General features: G+C 44.8%; 1 protein-coding gene across 6 annotated transcripts; it reads left to right on the top strand.

The window, feature by feature from the left end:
* Positions 1 to 1,105: 1,105 nt before the first annotated feature.
* On the top strand, positions 1,106 to 18,328 carry TLR8 (toll like receptor 8). Of its 6 annotated transcripts, XM_042973757.1 has the most exons (4): positions 1,127 to 1,214; positions 7,761 to 7,877; positions 8,931 to 9,020; positions 13,958 to 18,328. In XM_042973757.1, the coding sequence occupies exons 3-4, from the start codon at positions 9,018 to 9,020 to the stop codon at positions 17,081 to 17,083; spliced, it is 3,129 nt and encodes a 1,042-aa protein (XP_042829691.1). In that variant the 5' UTR covers positions 1,127 to 1,214; positions 7,761 to 7,877; positions 8,931 to 9,017; the 3' UTR covers positions 17,084 to 18,328. The 6 variants fall into 6 exon arrangements, with proteins under 6 accessions (XP_042829690.1, XP_042829694.1, XP_042829693.1 ...); XM_042973756.1 differs by lacking the exon at positions 7,761 to 7,877 and having other exon boundaries at positions 1,106 to 1,368; XM_042973758.1 differs by lacking the exon at positions 7,761 to 7,877 and having other exon boundaries at positions 1,147 to 1,214.
* The last annotated feature ends 3,524 nt before the right edge of the window (positions 18,329 to 21,852 follow it).

Raw genomic sequence — 21,852 nt, forward strand, 5'->3', positions numbered from 1 at the left:
GTGTGTGTGTGTGTGTGTAAATGTCACCCCCTCCCCACCCTGCTCCCAGTGTGGTTTCTTCCAATTCAAGGAGTATAGGCCATGATAAAACACCCTACCCCATTCCAAATGGTTCTCTTGGCCAAGGAGTCAGCAAATGTTTTCTGTGAGGTAAAGATTTCAGGCTTTGCAGGTCAAGAGGCACGTTGAAGGGGTGCGTGGGTGGCTCAGTCGGTTGAGCGTCTGACTTCGGCTCAGGTCACGATCTCGCGGTCCGTGAGTTCGAGCCCCGCGTCGGGCTCTGGGCTGATGGCTCGGAGCCTGGAGCCTGCTTCCGATTCTGTGTCTCCCTCTCTCTCTGCCCCTCCCCCTTTCATGCTCTGTCTCTCTCTGTCTCAAAAATAAATAAACGTAAAAAAAAAAATTAATAAAACAAACAAAAAAAACCTTCTGAGGCCTTCGGAGAGCCCCAAATCCAATTCACTTATCAATCTGATAAAGACCACTAACTTTACGCTCCAGTTAGACGGAATGTTCTCATCCCCTGAAAGAATACCATTCTTTTCATTATTAGACCTACAGAACAAAGAAGTGCCCCCAATTATTATATTTGGAATTTTAACAATTAAATAATCGTGCAGTTTGGTTTTCTCTTATTATGTAAGTACCTACATAATGTCTTCAATGTGCCTCCTTTTAATTTTTTTTTTTTTACATTTATTTATTTATGTGCCCAGTGGCGACCAAGGTGCAGGGACACCTGGGTGGGGTGGGCACCTTGCTGTGTGCTGTCTTGGAAGTGTATAGAACGAACATGAAGCAATGCAAGTGTTATTTGACCGAGAGTCACATAACAAGAGATGAGTTTGGGCAATCCTAAACCGAATTCCAATCCGGACCAAAGTTTACAAAAACGCACTCAAGTTTTCTAAGTCAAAGAAAAAATTTGTACCAGTTATGTAAATCATTTTACGAATGACTTTTCCACCCTGAATTTCAGTTTTGAAATTTTAAAGCACAGTCAATAAATGATTTGGCAACAGTTAAGAAATCGCAAGTTCCCTTCTTCCCACATCAACTTCTGCAAACCACGTGAGAGGTTCCGCTGATGGTAAAGCAGCCAAGTTCGGGAAGTTGGTCAGTTTCTTTCCCCAGAGTGTGCCTACTGCACACAGGGTACCGTCCGCCGTGCTGCAGGTGACGGAATGAGAAATTAAGACGACGACAGAACAGCGGTAAGCCACTTCCACTCTTTTGGCAAGTGTTTCCAACAAAATACATGGTTTCTGACTCCGGAATGTGGTTCGGTGGCGAATGGCGTGAACCGAGAAAAGCGATGAATGGGGCCCAGAGGTATAAAAAAGGTGAAGAATCGAAACAATTCTAAAGGTAGGCAATGTGGCCTGATAGGCGGTCAATCTCGAAAATCAAATGCAGGGGTCTTATTAATTTGCACAGGACAACAAGCATGTTCCAAGTTCGGAGTTGACGATCACTCTCTGGTCCTGCCAGAAACGATGTCCTCTTCTAGAACTGAAGGGTTGGAAGTCATGTGCGTGGAGAAGTGTTTTTCCTTTGCTACCTCCGCAGAGAAGGGCAAGCTGTGTGATCTCACATGCATGAGTCACTTCGTAGGGCCTAGGCAAAGCCTGGAATTAATATACTCCTAGAAGCTTAGTGTTCAAAATCGCTTGCTACTTTGCTTGTTCGGTATGTTGAAGCAAACACCTTTACCACTTCTACGATTGTGTTCTACTGTATTCTACAGCGTTTAGATCTAACAAAAATCAGTTTTTGTTATTGTTGAGAACTGTCAGATTGAAAATCAGACTTTACAGTTTGAAGAAGTGATGCGTTTTCTTCTTTTTTTAAGTTTATTTATTTATTTTTGAGAGAGAGAGAACAAGCTGGGCAGGGGCAGAGAGAGAGAGAGGGAGACACAGAATCCGAAGCAGGCTCCAGGCTCTCAGCTGTCACGGCAGAGCCCGACGCGGGGCTCGAACCCACGAACGGCGAGATCATGACCTGAGCCAAAGCCCGATGCTTAGCCCACTGAGCCACCCAGGCACCCCAGTGATGTGTTTTCTAAAAAAAAAAAAAAAAAAAAAAAAAAAAAAAAAAAAAATGCAATGAGATTTAAGAGCAGTTGAAAAGTCTGACTTCAAGAGAAGCTCATCCAAAATTTACCTTCAGTTGTTTCCATGCTCATTTAGTGGTTATTACAGTTCTTGGAGGTTTTGTTTTTTTGTTTATTTTTTTTGGCAACCATTTAGCGTATATTTACGTGTTTGAAGTTAATTTTCTTTATTTTTTTTTAAAGTTTTTATTTTGATTCCAGTTAGTTAACATGCAGTTCCATACATTACGCGGTGCTCATCACAAGTGGACTCCTCAATCCCCATCACCTATTTCCCCCAGCACCCCCCCCACCTCCCCTCTGGTGACCATCAGTGTGTTCTCTGTAGTTTAGAGTCTGTTTCTTGGCTTATCTCTCTGTTTCTCTCCCCCCCCCACCCCGCCTTTGCTCATATGTTTGCTCTCTTAAACTTCATACGCGTGAAATCATATATTTGTTTCTCTCTGACTTATTTCACTTAGCATCATGCCCTCTCGATCCATACATGCCATTACAAACGGCAAGCTTTCATTCTTTTTTATGGCCGTGTGAAGTTAATTTTTAAATCCACGTAATGCCCATTTTAAGCTTATTTATTTATTTTGAGAGAGAGAGCACGAGCATGAGCAGGGGAGGAGAGAGAGAGAGAGAGAGGGAGAGAGGGAGAGAGAGAGAATCCCAAGTAGACTGTACTGCCAGCACGGAGCCTGACGGGGGGCTCGAACTCACGAACCATGAGATCATGACCTGATCCGAAATCAAGAGTCGGACGCTCAATTGACTGAGCCACCCAGGTGCCCCGCATTTAATGCCCCTTTTAGATCTTGAAAGTAAATTAAGTCTGTACCGAAATTTTATGGTGCTTTATAAGATGACTACAGTGGCCGACACAGCCAGTGATCGATATAGAAATGCAAACGAAGTTATCCAACTGCTACCTGGTATTTGTAAGCCACCGTGGTAGCCGCCACCAATATAATTGTATTATAAGAAAGTGAAAATAGGGGTGCCTGGGTGGCCCAGTCGGTTAGGCGTCTGACTTCAGCTCAGGTCACGATCTCGCTGCTCGTGGGCTGGAGCCCCGTGTCGGGCTCTCTGCGGTCAGCGCGGAGCCTGCTTCGGTTCCTGTCTCCCTCTCTCTCTGCCCCTCCCCAGCTCGTGCTTTCTCTCTCAAAAATAAATAAAAACATACAAAAAATTAACAACAACAAAGAAAGTGAAAATAGAATAGTAATAAAATCAGACTAAGCTTGTTCAAATGCCCTGCCTCCCTCCCATGGGTGAAGGGTATCTCAGCAGGTGCCCAAGAGGAGAGCCACGGCCTTGCGGCAGCACCGGATGGCTCTTTGGTCCTTTCCTTCAAGAGCACAGTCCTTTTTCAGAGGGCGAGGAGGCCCCAGGAAGACCTGAAGCGTGTTCATCAGTCCCTCGGTTTGATTTCAGAAAGCAATAGCAAAGCACCAAGTACGCCTGACCTGAAAAGCCGAGGCTGTGGCTCAGGGGGAGGGCAGGGGAGGCCTCTCGTTCTCCCCTGGTGGCCCCCTCTCATCCTGTCCTGTACGAATCCTAAAATCTGCATGGTGTGTGTGAGGGGGAGGCAGGCAGGTGGCAAACCCAGGCTCAGGGGGGATCGAGGTGAGTGTCGAGGGGGAGGATGTGGCTCCTCACGGGTGGTCTTTGAAACTCAGTTGGCTATTACTTGTGAGTGTGTCTTAGGGTCACCTCCAGAGTCCGTGGAGGGGGCCTTCATTCCCACGGAATGTCTGGAGTTCAGCTGAGTTACTCAGCGGAGCTGAGGAATTTGTTACGTTTTAAACTCTGATCTCTAGTTTATGCCTATTCGGGGCTATAAACGCAAAGTAAATCTGAACGTACAGCCTGTTGGTTGTGGATCGACCTTAGCAAGTAGAGGCTGTGTTGACTTCTTGGACGGTTACATGTAGCTCCTGGTGGGTGCACGCGTCTACCATCAGTGGGTTCCAGTTGTTCTCTGGATACAGAGACGCTGAAAGAGCCCGGGGGCACTGCCACTTTGCAGAAAGGCAAGGCGGATGATCCACCCCAGGCGTTTGGATCCTGAAGGTTCCAGGTATGGCTCTGAGGTCTCTGCTGATAATTGAAACCAGATCCTTGCCGACCAGCTGCTTGCCGCCAGCCCTACCGATTGGCTAACTACTCGGGGATCTCTAGGCTCAGTTTCAGCTCTGCCACCTACTGTTGGCGTGATCTTGGGTAAATTAGCCTCTCTGGGCCTCGGGCTCCCCATCTGTAAAATGGAGGCTTCAGACAGCACCCGCCGCTCCGAGTTTTATGAGGACGAAATACAAAAATGTGTGACTCACACGGGTCCCGGTGGTTGCTTCGTGACAAAGCACTTCACAGGCGCTCCCGACTGTATTTCCAGGGATTCACATAGCGTGTGATTTTTCATATTTGTATGCACAGGAAATCAGGACCCGTCTCTTCACTGATATGTGCATCTCATGTGGCTGTGACTTCTTTTGGCTTCCAACGCTGTTGGTGAACCCATCAGATCTGGGATGGATCAAACGAAACATCTTTTGATTGCTTGTCAGTTTCATCGAAGGTGACAAGCCCTATCTGCCAACCATTTCTTTACTCACTTGCATAATGTCTCCGTGGGCAACAGAGTCCCCTGCAGATGAATCAGAACCCACGAAAAATTAGAAATCTGTCCCGTTTGGCACAAATTCGGTTCTGGTTGAATCCCACATCGTCCCTACACAGCTAAGCGATTCAACGGGGGGGATTGATCATGTTTTATAATCAATAGGTTCTCTGGACACTTGAGCACTAGGGGATATCAGCAGGTCCCATCCTGAGAAAGGGGCACAGCTCTGGAGATGGTCTGAGGCAAAGGAAGCCTCTGAAGAGGGAGACGGGGGGCGGGGGAGGCATCATTGCAAAATGGCCCTTTGCAGCCTAGGAAGGGGATGTGGAAAAATAAAAGGCTGTTGGTTCCAGGACGGCAGCTTTAGCGCCCCTCCCCAACCCTCGCACACTATTTTCGCCCTAGGTTTAGCATCACCCGGCGGGGACACTCCCTTTGCACCCAGCACGTTCTCTTGCTGTCCTGCCTACAGGGGGCTGGGTCCCTGGGGGTGGCCCCTCACCTCTGCCTGCCTCTCCTCAGCCAAGGCAGACTTTTCTGAGCCGTCCCGCACACCGCACTGGTCTTCTAAAACTGCGCTTTTGGTGTCCATTGGGGTCCAAGCGGAGAAGGAAGGTTTGAGGGGGGGCCTGAGATGGGTTTGTTTTCGTTGCGGGATTCGGTTCCTTCGGAGCGCGAAGGAGAGAACTGGCCCGTGGACCCAACCAAAGAACTGATCATGCACGGAAAAGAGAAAAGCGGTTGTGAAATAGTGGCTTCCTCGGTAGCTGTATTTGGCGGGGAAGGGGAAGTGAAGCAGGCGTGTGTGTGTGTGTGTGTGTGTGTGTGTGTGTGTGTAATTCACGTGCTTTCTGTAACAGGCCCTGGCTTGTTCTAAGCGTTCCAAGGCAGCACCCAGTTAGCAATCCAGACCGCGCAGACCCAGTCACCTTCAGCAGGGCGTCTCTCGGTTCTGGAGGCCAGAAGTCCAAAATCAAGGTGTTATCGGCACGATTGGTTCCTTCCTGGGGGGCTCAGAGGGAGAAGTCCCAGGCAGGTGTGTCCCCAGCTCCCCCAGCCCTGGGTCCGAGCCCCAGGACAACATCATAGACAACCAGGGCTGACTTCTTTTTAGAGACCTTGTCTTGTCTTTTCAGAACGCACGGGGCCTCGGCCCGGTGAAACTTTAAAGAGAGGTTTTGTTTTCTTTAAAATCGGGAAAATAACAGAATCCAGCCTAGCTTATGTTTGTCTTTATACCAATGCGGTCGTAAAATACCATTTTTTAATGATTTTTTTGACTGGAGGAAGGGGCCCCCAAGGGCCAAAGTGCTTTGGGCCCATGAAAATCGTCACTTGGCCCCGTTGGCAAGCACACTCTGCTTTCCGACTTACCAGATATGCCAAGGAAACTTCAGGAATTGCCAATGTGTCCCCAGTGAAGGAGATTTAAGTATTGATCCACAATCCCTGATCTGAAACCTGTGGGCCAGCATGGTGTCAGAGTTCAGAATGCGTATTTTAGCAAGACGGTGCATAGATGATACATTACAAAACCCTTCTGACGGGCCCAGGTCACGTGCATGGCTATTTCTGCCCTGAAACAAGAATGGTCCCGCTAAGTAGATAGATAGAGATTATAGGAGCCTTACGTCAGTTCCGGTCAGGTTTTGCTACCGAATAAGTTACAAAAAACCAAACGAAGTCTTCCGGTGCTCAGATTTTTTTTTAGGATTTCAGACTCGCAGAGTGGGGGACTGAGAATCTGGGCAAGAGAGGACCTGCACTGAGAAAATAAACCAGGGGCGCCTGGGTGGTTCCGTCAGTTGAGCGTCTGATTTTGGCTCAGATCATGATCTCAAAGCTCGTGGGTTCGAGCCCCCATCGGGCTCTGTGCTGACAGCTCAGAGCCTGGAGCCTGCTTGGGATCCTGCGTCTCCCTCTCTCTCTCTGCCCCTCCCCTGCTCATGCTCTGTGTCTCTCTCCTTCAAAAGTAAATAAACTTTAAAAAAAAAAAAAGGAAAGGAAAGAAACCATAAACCACTGACTTGGGTGCCAGAAGGCACGATTCTATCAATCCCTATGTCTGATTTTTTTTTCCTTTGTCCTTGTGTCGATAGCTCTCATGGTAGGTGATTCCCTTAGGTGATTGGTACCGGCTATTATTTCATACTCACGGCTGGGGCACCACATAGCTGACTGGCAGCTCCAGGTTCAAGGACGGGGCTTCCCAACAGATGCATCTCAGCCCAAGATGAACGCCTGTGAGTCGCTTTTGGTCAGAGCGTGCCAGTGTGATCATAGATGTTTTCTGTGGTGCAAGGCTGAGACCAGGGTGAGTAGAGTGAGACACACGTTTGGATGCAAAATTTAAGGAGGAGAGGAGATCGAAAAGCTCAGTAATGAAGATACATAATATTTTAAGGTTCTATTTAAAAAGTCAAACTGGCCGACTCCAGCCTGCAGACCAGTTGCCTGTGTTATGAACAAAGTTTTATCGGCACCAGGGCTGGGATCAGGGTGAGGCGAGCACAGGGCGCCTTGCGAATGCAGGCTTGCGTTCTGCCCTTATGTCAAGTGTTGACTATTTAGCCCACCCGGGATTTTAAGTTGTGAAACCCCCGTTCATCTTGATGACTAAGTTTTGGGGTGCCCCCATTAATTTCGCACCCACAGCCCAGCTGCAGTGTTTGTCCATTTTCCCAGGGGGACGCCCCCGTCCCCTGTTGGGGTGCTGTCCGAGTCCGCAGGGCCGGGGAAGCAGGGGATGGGGCTCCCTGCTCTAGATGCGGGCTGTCCTTTCTCCTTGGCAGTTCACCCCTGCCTTCACTTGTGCCCAGAGTCTCGAACCCGGGGCTCCGGATTCAACCTTTTGAGTCAGTGTCAGGGAGGGAGGACTGGGCCGGAGGGGGGTGGGGTGGACAGCAGATGTGTCCTTTCTTCTCTCTGCCTCAGGTTCGCTTTTATTTGCATAGTTGCACTTTCTATCTTACTTGCACGATTACCCCCTTTCCCCTCAATCGTATCTGCAGAGTTGCCATTTCTCTTCTGCAGGGCGGGATGGTGTGTTGCTCGTTGGCGACACCTTAATGAGGCGAATTCTCCCTGGCGCCCTTCTCACTCCATCTGGGATCCGGTTCCCTCTGAAGTTCTTCGGAAGCACGACTCTGGGTACCCCAAGACGGGGGTGTGGCCAAGAAGAGGGGGGGCGGGTCTCGAGGGTCTCCTCAGCTCCAGCTGGACGAGTGAGCTCAGGTTCACTCTGTCCGCCCTTGCCCAGTGGCCTGCCCACGGGCCTCAGCCCAGCACCCCGGGGAGATGATGGGCCTTCGCCGTCCGTTCGCCTCTCCTGTGGATGGGGAGGCTTGGCCGGTTGGGGATTTGTCCTCAGCTCCTGGGCTGGCTGGCTGCTCACCACTTCCCGCTCTCCCGCCCCAAGTGCGTCTCTTCCGATTGAGGTTATGTGGAACCTATCAACTCCCTGTTCTTCCCTCAGGACCCTTGGAAGGGTGGGGTTAGGAATCTCAAGCTCCTCGCTCACAAATCCCCCGAATATTCTGATCCCTTCTATGGCCCAGCTTTCTGGGAGGCCTTTTTCACCCCGAAAAGAATGATGAATTTCAAAAAGCTCGCCTCCTCATCTTCAGTGCCTCCTAGAGGCTTTTCAGCTCACTTGTTCCTTGTATGAGGGAGACCCTAGCACCTGGAATTAGACGCGGAGGCCTTAACTTGAGGCCGCATGGGTCAGCCCTGGCTGCTGGGCCTGCCCAAGTCACCACCGAAAAATGCCTCTCCTCCCATCGTGCTAAGGGAAGAGTCTACCCTCTGTTCCTCGTGGGCCACATGTAAACATTAATTTTGAAATTTTTGTGAATTTATCATGAAAAATGACAGCAGAAACCTGACAGGCACTGCCTCAGCCAGGTGCTGCTCGTATGTGCCTTTGGTGTGATGGGACCAGAGTGGCACGTGGCTTGTGTGGTCTTCGTCCCCAAGACCCATCGCCCCAGTTGCATCAGGAGAGAAACAACAAATTCCAATGGAGGGACAGTCTGCATAACCGTCCCGTTGCTTGTTTTTATTGGCCTCCATAGTAACTCCCACCATCTATCACACTCTCAGTTACCGCGGTGAGGGTCTATCGTTAGGACCTGCTTCTACGAATTGCTGAGTTTACATTGATTGACACTTTTGATAACTATCACAAATTTCTTTCTGTCTTAGAGGTGGCACTAATTTAGATTCCTACCAGCAAAATATGAGAGCACCTGTTTCTCCACATCCTCATCTACACAGTAGAATTGGCAAAAAATGGTATGTCAGGGTACGTTTTTGAGTGAAGTCGAATATCTCTTCCTATCCTTATGAGCTATTTGTGTTTCTTTTTTCTGTGAGCTGTCTTTGAATATATCTTCGTCCATTTTTCTGTTGGGTTATTTGTCTTCTCACTTATGCATGAAATGCCTATGTATCAAATATCTTACTTCCTTATCTGTGATATAAACTGCAAACATTTCCTCCCAATTTACTGTTTCGCTTTTGGCATTGTTCACCAGGGTTTCTGTGAGGCGAAACTCTAATTTGCGTGTGGTTGGATCGGTCAGTTTTTTTCCCTTTTTTGGCCTCTGTTCTCTTTTTTGTTGTTCTGGAGTAGATAGCGCAATTGGACAATGAAAATACATTCGACTGTATAAAGGGTGTTAGGAAATTAATCATTATTTGCAGATAGGTTAATTGCTTACCCAAGAAAGTCACATGGGGAAACAACTATTCGAAATAATCAGAGAACTTAGTATAGTGATCTGGCATAAAATTAAGATATAGAAATCAGTAGTGCTAATGGATACCAGCAAGGACCTATTCAAAGGTAAAACGAAGTGATCCATTCACAAAAGGAGAATAATGAGTAGGACTTGCCCTATCGGCTACTAACATCCCCTCAAACTGTCATTCTTTTTTTTTTTATTATTAAAAATTTTTTTTAACGTTTATTCATTTTTGAGACAGAGAGAGACAGAGCATGAACGGGGGAAGGTCAGAGAGAGAGGGAGACACAGAATCCGAAACAGGCTCCAGGCTCTGAGCTGTCAGCACAGAGCCCGACACAGGGCTCGAACTCACGGACCGCGAGATCATGACCTGAGCCGAAGTCAGCCGCCCAACTGACTGAGCCACCCAGGCGCCCCTCAAACTGTCATTCTTAAAAACATGTGGTTCTAGCACATCAGTGATGACCAGATGGATGAAGCAGAGAGTCTAGAGATAGATCCAAATACGCAGGAAAGTTAATATATGATAAAAGGAACATATCAAGTTGGTGAGAACAGCAGTATTCAACACACGATGTTGCACCTCAATGAAACAAAAAAGCAACCAACTGAACGGGAGAAGGTATTTGCAAAAGGGTATGTTCAATAAAGGGATGATATCCAAAATATATAAAGGACTTACGCAACTCAACACCAAAAAATAAAATAAAATAAATAGATTAAAAATGGGCAGAGGACCTGAATAGACATTTTCCCAAAGAAGACATCTGGATGGCCGACATCACTCATCATCAGGGCGATGCAAATCAAAGCTGCCATGAGATATCACCTCACATCTGTCAAAGTGGCTAAAATAAAACACACACACACACACACACACACACACGAAAAAAACACGTTGATGGGGATGCGGAAAACAGGGAACCCTCATGTGCAACCGATGTGAAAAATAGTAATGAGGTTTCTCAGAAAATGAAAAATAGAAATGCTATGTGATCCAGGAATTTCACTACTGGGTCTCAACCCAAAGAAAATGAAAACACTAATTTAAAAAAAAAAATACACCTCTATGTGCATTACAGCATTATTTATAATAGCCGAGATGTGGAAGCAACCCGTGTCCATTGATAGATGAGTGGATAAAGAAGATGATGTCGTGTACACACACAGCAAAAAAAAAAAAAGAATGACCTCTTGCCATTTGCGACAACATGGATGGACCTAGCGGGTATTATGCTAAATGAAATAAGTCAAAGACAAATTTCATGTATATGTGGAATCTAAGAAACAAAACAAACCGACAAATAAAAGAAACAGACCCATAAATACAGAGAACAAACTAGCAGTTGCCAGGGGAGAGGGTGGAGGTTGGGGCATGAACAAAAGGAGCAAAGGGAAGTGGGAGCTACAGGCTTCCAGTTAATAACTGATGAGAAGGAAAGGTACCGCTTGGGGAATAGTCACTGGTAGTGTCATAGCGCTGCATGGTGACAGATGGTGGCTACCTTGTGGCGAGCACATACCGTATAGAATTGTGGAATCGCTATGCTGCGTGCCTGAAACTAATGTGACATTGTGTGTCAACTATACTCAATGAAAGTAAATAAATAAGTAAATACAAAAATGATGTTGGGGCAACCAGATCTCCATGTAGAAAAAAATAATGTGGGTTTTTCCCTCACATTTTATGGTAAAACAATCCCAGTAGGATAAGATATCTCCATGTGAGAAAATGAAACCATAAAACTACTAAAAGAAAAGATGAGAACATTGTTGATAGAACCTGAAGTGTAGAATATCCTTTATGGCGTTCACTTCCCTGGATGATCTGATTCATACATGTGTACTTGTACAAGTTCATACGTGGCTATACTTGCCACAACTCCCAAGTTCATCCTTCGATGAGAACTCTCCTCTGAGCCAAAGGGGCATATATGTAACTGCCTCCTGGACATCACTGGGAGATCACAAACTCAAATTTAACATGTCAAATTAATATTATTAGAGGCTTCCAACAGTACCCATTTATTAGCTCAAATTTCTGTAGGTTAAGATGTGGCTGGACTCTGATCTCCAGGCTCTAAATAAGGATCCATTTCTAAGTTCATTCTGGTTGTCAGTCTGTTTTAGTTCTCTGTGGCTGTAGGATGGGGGAGAGGGCCTTTCCTTGCCAACTGTCAGCAGAGAACCACTCTCAGCTTCTAAAGCCTGCCTGCATTCCTCGTCAGTGGCCCCCTCTGCTTTTAAGTCAGCAATAGTGTGTCAAATATTCTCCAGCTTCTACTCTCTCTGATTCTCCTTTCTGCTGCTAGCCAGAGAAAACTACGCTTTTAAAAGGCACATGCGAGGGGTGCCTGGGTGGCTCAGTCGGTTGAGCGTCCAACTTCAGCTCAGGTCATGATCTCACAGTCTGTGGGTTTGAGCCCCATGTGGGGCTCTGTGCTAACAGCTCAGAGCCTGGAGCCTGGTTCGGATTCTGTGTCTCCCTCTCTCTCTGCCCCTCCCCTGATCATGCTCTGTCTCTCTCTGTCTCAAAAATAAATAAAAACATTAAAAACGAATTTTTTTTAAAGGCACATGCAATTAAATTAGGCCCATCTAGATGATCTCCCTTTTGCCACATGACATAGCATAATTACAGCAGTAATACGAGGGGGCAAAGGTGAGAGGGGACATCTTGAAATCCTGCTGACGAAACCAGATAAAGCAGGGATTTCTTCTGGTAAAAGTAGAACATTAGCCAGCAGCACCTGGATAGTGCTGTATTTGGAAAATAGCCAAAAGTAACTGCAAATGCCCTGGGAGTCCTGTTTCACTCTACTGTTCATCTCATAAGGAGCTGGCTCTTCCCCGACTGCTATAAACTGGCAACGATGATTGATCCTCTGAATAATCACCATCCACGTAAAAATCTTTCATGGCAGAATAAGGGTGTGGCAGTGACTGTTCATTAACCCTAAATTTTAGAAGAATTCAAAAAGGGAGCTCTTACCTGGCTTAACTCACAATAAGGGCATGAGTTGGGCGTTAACGAAAAATGTAATTTTGCGAAGGTTGGTCTCCATACTCCGTGAAATAAGATTTGGAGGGTTCTTTTGATCACAGCCCTCATCAGACCAATCACATGAATCTGTTTATTGCATTGTATAATTACCAAAAGCAAGATACCCAGCCCTCTAGTAAGAGAGAGTTGCAGAAAGTGAGGCAGTCTACTAAGTGTTCCAGAGGATGTCTTCCCTACCGAAGTTTACAATGTTAGCCAACGAATAGCCATTAATGCCAATGTTCATATGACAAGGAACATATGAGTTCTAGTAGCCAGTCCACAACATTTTTTTTTTTGAGTGCTGTCTGCATGTGAGGTACTGTTCTGGCACGAAGACTTCAGAATGAGATTGCGTAGCATGATGGCTACTGGTTAAAACATGATGTTGGAATCAGAATGACTGGAATCCAGCTCTATGACATGTCGTCCTTCTGAAAGACACTGAAGTCTCTGAGTTCATTTCTTCATCCACAAAATGTGGATAATATAGGACCTATCTCGTTGTGTTGGGACGAGCATTAATGTGGATAAGAAAATGTTTATGGTTAGCACAATACCTGACACTTTGTTCTGCTTATCAACAGAAGGTGTCCACTTTCTTGTCATGCGGGGACATAAGAGATCTTGATACGTGCCACCAGAGAGGTATGGAAAAATTGCAGGAAATGCCAGTAAGAGATATGGTTGTGTAGAGAGATGGCTGTGGAGATAAGGTAGAGGTGACTCTAGCTTGGAGATCTTAGGTGATACCATAATGAAACCTGGATCTGAACTCTCCTTGGGATGGGCCAAATTTCCTCAAGAGTTATGCTAATAGGCTGAAGCTATGAATATATAACTTGCTGTGCTACAGCTCTAGCATGAACCATAGCTATGGGCCAGCATCAGACGTCTTATGCTGATGGGGCATCTTGATGAATGCCTCCGCAAAAGCTTCCCAGGCTTTCTCATCATCGTCATCTCAGATAGCTTCTTCTCCAACTTCTTTTAGCACCGTGAAGCTGAATGCAGTGAGCCATTCATATTGTTCTGAACTTGGGGGCTCCTGGGTGGCTCAGTTGGTTAAGCGACTGACCTTAGGTTAGGTCATGATCTCGCGGTTCGTGGGTTCGAGCCCCACGTCAGGCTCTGTGTCAGCTCCGAGCCTGGAGCCTGTTTCAGATTCTGTGTCTCCTTCTTCTCTCCATCCCTCCCCTGCTCATGCTCTCTCTCTCTCTCTCTCTCTCTCTCTCTCAAAAAGTGAATAAACATCAAAAGAAGAAACAATTTTAAAAAAATATTCTGAACCTGACTTCATGCAATTTGCTTAGTTGTTAAGGAAACTCACACTTGAAAACACATGCACAGTGTGATGAAACACTGTTAATTTCATCATAAAATGCCTGGTAACATCATAAAATCTCTAACATTGTGCCTCCACTTTTGATTTTCCCTAGGAAAACATGACCCTTCAGTCTTTGCTTCTGACCTGCCTTTTCCTGCTGACCTCTGATTCCCATGAGTTCTTCACTAAAGCAAATTATTCTAGAAGCTATCCTTGCGACGAGAAAAGACAAAATGGCTCTATTATTGCACAGTGCAATGACCGTCGACTGCGAGAAGTTCCCCAAACAGTGAGCAAATATGTGACAGCACTAGACCTGTCTTATAATTTCATCACGCACATAACAAACGAATCATTTCAAGGGCTGCAAAATCTTACTAGAATAAATCTAAACCACAATGCCAATCAACAGCACCTGAATGAAAACCCTGATATAAACAGAAGTGGCATGAATATTACAGATGGGGCATTCCTCAACCTACAAAATCTAAACCAGCTACTGCTTGAAGACAACCAGTTAGACCAAATACCTGCTGGTTTGCCGGGGTCTTTGAGGGAACTTAGTCTAATTCAAAACAACATAATTTGGGTGGCTAAAAAGAATACTTCTGGACTTACGAATCTGGAAAGACTCTATTTGAGCTGGAACTGCTATTTTGGCAATAATTGTAATAACAAAACTTTCGACATAGAAGATGGGACGTTTGAAAGTCTTACAAATTTGAAGGTGCTGTCACTGTCTTTTAATAAACTTGTCCATGTGCCACCTAAACTGCCAAACTCCCTAACAGAACTTTACCTTAGCAATGCCAAGATTAAAGTCATCAGTCAGGAAGACTTCAAGGGATTGACAAATTTAAGAGTGCTAGATTTAAGCGGGAACTGTCCAAGGTGTTTCAACGCGCCATTTCCCTGTACACCTTGTGAAGGAGGCTCTTCAATTCAGATCCATCCTCTTGCTTTCCAAACCCTGACGGAACTTCGCTACCTAAACCTCTCTAGCACTTCCCTCCAGAAGATTCCTGCAATGTGGTTTCAAAGTATGCATAATCTGAAGGTGCTACATCTGGAATTCAACTACTTAGTTGACGAAATAGCCTCTGGGGAATTTTTAACGAAACTGCCCTCCTTAGAAATTCTTGACCTATCTTACAACTATGTAAAGGCGAAATATCCAAGATATATTAACATTTCTCAAAACTTCTCTCATCTGAAGTTGCTCCAGACGTTGCACTTGAGAGGCTATGTGTTCCAGGAACTTAGAGCAGAAGATTTCCAGCCCCTCATGAGTCTCTCAAACTTAAAGACTATCAACTTGGGCATTAACTTTATTAAGCAAATTAATTTTACCCTTTTCCAAAATTTCTCCAACCTGAGCATCATTTACTTGTCAGAAAACAGAATATCACCCTTGGTAAATGATTTCAAGCAAAACGATATGAGTGGTTCCTCTTTTCAAAGTCATATCCGTAGGCTACGCTCAGCAGATACTGAGTTTGACCCACATTCAAATTTTTATCATAACACCAACCCTTTAATAAAGCCACAGTGTACAGTTTATGGCAAAGCCTTAGATTTAAGCCTGAACAGTATTTTCTTTATTGGGCGAGAGCAATTCAAAGCTTTTCATGACATTGCCTGCTTAAATCTGTCTTCTAATGGCAACGGCCAAGTGTTACACGGGACTGAATTTTCAGCTGTACCTCACATCAAATATTTGGATTTGACAAACAATAGACTAGACTTTGATGATGATAATGCTCTCAGTGACCTGCCAGAGTTAGAAGTTCTAGATCTCAGCTACAATGCACACTATTTCCGAATAGCAGGGGTAACGCACCGCTTAGGATTTATTCAAAACTTAACACAACTAAAAGTTTTAAACTTGAGCCACAACAGCATTTATACTTTAACGGAGCAAGACCTGAGAAGCATGTCCCTGAAAGAGTTAGTTTTCAGTGGAAACCGCCTTGACATTTTGTGGAACGCCGAAGGTGACAAGTACTGGAAAATTTTTACAAATCTCGGGAATCTGACATGGCTTGATTTGTCCTCAAATAACCTTAGGCACATCCCGAATGAAGCTTTCCTTAACTTGCCCCAGAGCCTCACCAAACTATACATAAATGATAATGTGTTAAATTCCTTTAACTGGACACTACTCCAGCTGTTTCCTCATCTCCAGTTACTCGACTTAAGTGGAAACAGGCTGTCCTCTTTGACCAACAGCCTCTCTAAATTCACGCCTTCTCTTCGCACGCTGCTACTGCGTCGAAACAGGATTTCCCACCTGCCCTCCAACTTTCTTTCTGAAGCCAGCAGTCTGATACACCTCGATTTAAGTTCCAACCTGCTGAAGATGATCAACAAATCCACACTTCAAACTAAGACTGCCACCAACCTAACCATTTTGGAACTAGGTAGGAATCCCTTTGACTGTACCTGTGACATTGGAGATTTTCGAAGATGGATGGATGAAAATCTGGATGTCACCATTCCTAGATTGGCAGATGTCATTTGCTCTAGCCCGGGGGATCAAAGAGGGAAGAGCATCGTGAGTCTAGAGCTAACAACTTGTGTTTCAGACACCATTGCGGCGATATTGTGTTTCTTCACGTTCTTTATCACCATCACGGTTATGTTGGCTGCCCTGGGTCACCATTGGTTTTACTGGGATGTTTGGTTTATCTATCATGTGTGTTTAGCTAAGGTAAAAGGCTACAGGTCTCTTTCCACATCCCAAACTTTCTATGATGCCTACGTTTCTTATGACACCAAAGACGCCTCTGTTACCGACTGGGTGATAAATGAGCTACGCTTCCACCTAGAAGAGAGCGAAGAAAAAAATGTGCTCCTCTGTTTAGAGGAGAGGGACTGGGACCCGGGCTTAGCCATCATCGATAACCTCATCCAGAGCATAAACCAAAGCAAGAAAACAATATTTGTCTTAACCAAAAAATATGCCAAAAACTGGAACTTTAAAACGGCATTCTACTTGGCCTTGCAGAGGCTAATGGATGAGAATATGGATGTGATTATATTTATTCTGCTGGAGCCAGTGCTACAGAATTCTCAGTATCTGAGGCTGCGCCAAAGGATCTGCAAGAGCTCCATCCTTCAATGGCCTGACAACCCCAAGGCGGAAGGCTTGTTTTGGCAAAGTCTGAAGAACGTGGTCTTAACTGAAAATGATTCACGGTATAACAATTTGTATGTTGATTCCATTAAACAATACTAACTGATGTTAAGTCATGGTTCACCAACATAATAAAAATGGAAAGCAATTACCCTCTGTCTTAGGTATTTATTGCTGTGTAACAAATTAATTATCCCAAAACCCAGTGGCTTAAAATAACACAATTTGTGATCTTACCGTCTCTTTGGTCAGGAGTCCAGGCGAGGCTTGGCTGGGTCCCCTGCTCAGCATCTCTCAAAGGCTGTCAGGAAGGTGTCAGTGAGGGACCAGGCCTCTCCCAGGGTTAGGATCCACTTCCAAGCTCAGGCTTACGTGGCTGTTTTCAGGATTCAGTTCCTCCTGTGCTGTCAGTCAAAGGCTGTGCTCCGTCTCTGGCCACGTGGACCTCTCCCACACAGCAGCTTCATCAAAGCCAGCAAAAGACAGAGGTTGCTAGCGAGATGGAAGTCACCATGTTTAGTAATCCAATCACAGAAGTGACAGCCCATCATTTGGGCCATATTCTATTAGTTAGAAGTAAGTCACAGGTCCTGCCTGCTCCATGCGAGTGATCACCTCAGTTCAGAGAAACTAGTCTGTGTCCAAAATGGACAGTTGTAATGGCCTTGGTTGGTCGGCCATATTGGTCATAGATGGTGAATACCAGGAGGCAGAAATTATCGTGGGCCATCTTAACAGTTGACTGCTATACCTTCTTTTCAAATATCTAAGAACTTTTGTAACTATAACTCATGGTTCTGATGTTAGGTTGCTATTTAGATTTACCCTATATCCATGGCTACATGGTTATATTGTGCTGTGGCTGCATCAGTCTCTTTTACAATTACTTTTATAAATGTTGGCTACGATACTTGACCTCTAAAGTTTAGATGGCACTTAAAGGCTAAGATGGATATTTTTAAGTGTTTTTTATTTCTTCACCATTTTTTCAAAAATTCTGCAGCCCAATTAGAAACATTTGGAATATCTGTCAATTGCCGTTGCTATAAACCTGGAAGCAAATGATTAAAAATGCTTCATTTCACATGATGCACATATGATAAATATACGGTAGGGAAATGTACCTGTAATGTAAAGGAAATTGCCATCTACACTAGGTTTTTGAGAATACTTTGAAAAAAATCTTTGGTAAAAATGAGGGGGGCGGGGGTTCCTGGTTTAAGCGTCCGACTCTTGGTTTCTGCTCAGGCCATGATCTCACGGTTGGTGAGACTGAGGCCAGTGTTGGCCTCTACACTCATAGTGCAGATCCTGCTTGGAATTCTCTCTCTCTGCCCTTCCCCCCACTAGTGCTCATTCTCTCTCTCTCTCTCTCTCTCTCTCTCTCTCTCTCTGTCTCTCAAAATAAATAAACGTCTTAAAAAATCAAAGGGGAAATGGTTTTGATGAAGTTTATGCATTAAAGTGATTATTAATAGAAAAATTAATTCTACCTTTACTTGCTACTCAGAGGACAAAGTCGGAAATGCCTACCTGTTCATGCCCTTTATTCAATTCTCCCAAATGAAACAATGTTGACACTCTACCCCTCCTACTAGCCCTGTGCTTCCTTTGCTTCAGTCCATAGCATCCTCCTTCCACTACAGGTATGAATCTTGAAGAAGTACCTTATGAAATTTACCTGACAATAATTAGAAATTATCCAAACATAGGGGCACCTGGGTGGCTCAGTCAGTTGAGCGACCGACTTCAGCTCAGGTCATGATCTCACGGTTCATGAGTTCGGGCCCTGCGTTGGGCTCTGTGCTGACAGCTTGGAGCCGGGAGCCTTCTTGGGATTCTGTGTCTCCCTCTGTCTCTGCCCTCCCCCTCTCGCACTCTGTGTCTGTCTCAAAAATAAAATAAACGTTAAAAAAATTTTTAGAAATTTTCCAAGCATAAAAAAATAAATAAAGCCCCTTCAGAAGGAAGAGAAGAAAGGGGCGCCTGGGTGGCTTAGTCAGTTAAGTGTCCAACTTTGGCTCAGGTCATGATCTCACAGTTCATGAGTTCGAGCCCCGCATCAGGCTCTGTGCTGACAGCTCAGCGCCTGGAACCTACATCAGATTCTGTGTCTCCCTCTCTCTCTGCCCCTCCTCTGCTCACACTGTTTCTCTCTTACTCTCAAGAATAAATAAACATTAAAAAAAATTTTTTTTAAGGAAAAGAAGAAAAATCCCCAATGCACCATCCATCCTTTCTTAAGTAGTCTCTTAGTTAATCTTGCAGGATGATTTATCTTTAATTATGAGTTTCTAAGGAACTGAACAAAATGGTATGTTACAGTGTTGTTTAATAAGGACAAAGTAGAAATCAGCACAAGTTGGCCAAGGACAACTTCATCTTTGTCACTTCGGACCCTGTTCTGTGACCTTGATGTTTATAGGAAGATGTTTTTGCTTGAGCTTGTTGAGGCATGGGGACAAGTATCTACAAGCAGGATAATTGTAGGAAGGTATACCCTAAAAAGAAGATATGGGGCAGTTACAGCTCATTCCTGTTAATGCCACGTTTGTTTGTTACCTGATTGTTTTGGTAAAATAAAAATGTAGGGGTTTTTTTTAGTAGCAATTACAGATCTATGTTAGGCTCACACACTTTGGTAGTGTTCTGTTGAGAATCAAAAGCTTATGAAGGCCACAGTTTTCCCCTCTTAGCAAATATCTTCATAAAGAAATGATAGTGTAATTAGTGGTTAATAAAAACGTGTTTCTGAAACTCACCTTTTCTCATTTAAGCTACTGGTATGGGAAAATTGGAGCTATAATTTCTTTTCTTTTTAAAATGTTTTTATTTATTTTTGAGAGAGAGAGAGAGAGAGAGAGAGAGAGAGAGAGAGAGCACAAGCTTGGGAGGGGCTGAGAGAGAGGGAGACACAGAATCCCAAGAAGGCTCCAGGCTCCGAGCTGTCAGCACAGAGCCTGATGTGGGGCTTGCACTTGTGAACCACAAGATCATGACCTGAGTTGAAGTCAGATGCTCAACTGACTGAGTCACCCAGGCACCTCTGGAGCTATAATTTCTTAAAGAGAAGGTAAACATTGTTCTGTTATTATTTTAAAATGAATATATGCAAATACCTACATATAGGTTTTTTAAAATTCAAATTTTACAAAAGGATGTACAATGAAATTTATCCCTCTCTTTTTTTAATTTTTAGTTCTTCTTAAAAATTTTTAAGTAAACTCTACGCCCAATGTGGGCTCGAACTCACCACCCCGAGAGTAAGAGTCGCATGCTCCACCAACTGAATCAGCCAAATGCCCCTAAATCTCTCTCTCAATACAACTTTACCTCCTAGAGACCATCACTCATAAAGATTCTTGTGTATTCTTTTTTTTTTTAATTTTTTTTAACGTTTATTTATTTTTGAGACAGAGAGAGACAGAGCATGAACAGGGGAGGGTCAGAGAGAGGGAGACACAGAATCTGAAACAGGCTCCAGGCTCCGAGCTGTCAGCACAGAGCCCGACCCGGGGCTCGAACTCACGGACCGTGAGATCATGACCTGAGCCGAAGTCGGCCGCCCAACCGACTGAGCCACCCAGGCGTCCCTCTTGTGTATTCTTTTGTATTGTCGGTGTAAAAGTTCAACCAAAAGACCCAACAATATGGAAGTTTACTTCTCTATTCTATATGCTATGGCCTGAATGTTTGTGTCCTCCCAAAATCCATATGTTGAAATCTAACCCCCAAGGTGATAATGGTGTCAGCTAGTGGGGCCTTCAGGAGGTGACTAGGCCACAAGAGTGGACTGATGCTGTTATAAACGTGGCCCTTTCAATGATAATAGCTTAGTTTGGCAAGGCAGCTCTCTCAACATGGCCATCCAAGATCCCGTCTTCCTTTTCTCGTGTTGCTAGGCTGTCCTGTAGGGAATTGGCATCAGCAGCATGGTCCAGGCTGGGGCGCCATTGCAGTTGGGTTCCAACTGAGGCAAGGGGGGGAATAATAAGGAAGAATACTCAGACCAGCATCTTAAGGTGGAGACTCAACAGTGGCACCCACCTTCTGCTCGCCTTCTAAGAGGGAGGACCTATCCGGCCCCTCATAACTGCACGGTATGCTGGGCAATATGCCTGGCAGAAAGTCTACCACTGTGGGAGAAAGGGAGAAGAAATTTGGTAGATAGATAGCAAGCACTCTCGGCCACGACTTCTAATTTTCAGTTTGTACATCTAAGCCCATAATTGCTCTTTTACGACGAAGGAGCAGGTTGTACAATGATGCTCTATGTTTCACCCTTTTCACTTAATATTTCTCAGACTCCCATTTTTCTTTCTGATGGCTGAATAGTCCTGCCGTATATGAATATACCGTAAGGTATTTTCCCAGCACTTTACTGCTGAACATGTAGGTTGTTTCCAATCATTGGATATTATAAATGAGTCTATAACCCTGTGGCAATATGCTTACATGGAGGTGTATTTATGAAATAAGTTCTTTTAGAACAGTGGCACTAAAACAGTAGTCTGCAGACTGGTGCTGATCTCTGAACTAGATGTTGCTTGGTTTTGATGAGATAGAGAAATTGAGAGTTTTATCAGTTTAATATAAGTAAGAGATACATGTTTAGAGATCGATACATTTGGGCATTTTAAAAACGTGGTCTTCTCTCACAGATGGTTGGGAGACTACTAGTCTAGAAGTGGAATTACTGAGTCCAAGGGCTTATGCATTTTAATGTTTGCTTGTAGATACAACCCAGTTCTGCAAAGTGGTTGTTCAGGTGGAATCCCCACCAAGAGTTGTTTTTTTTTTCTTCCTTTATTTTTTTAAAATTTGTTTACTGTTTATTTATATTTTTGAGAGAGAGAGAGAGAGAGAGAGAG

Source organism: Panthera tigris, chromosome X (assembly GCF_018350195.1).
Source record: "Panthera tigris isolate Pti1 chromosome X, P.tigris_Pti1_mat1.1, whole genome shotgun sequence".
NCBI lineage: Eukaryota > Metazoa > Chordata > Mammalia > Carnivora > Felidae > Panthera > Panthera tigris.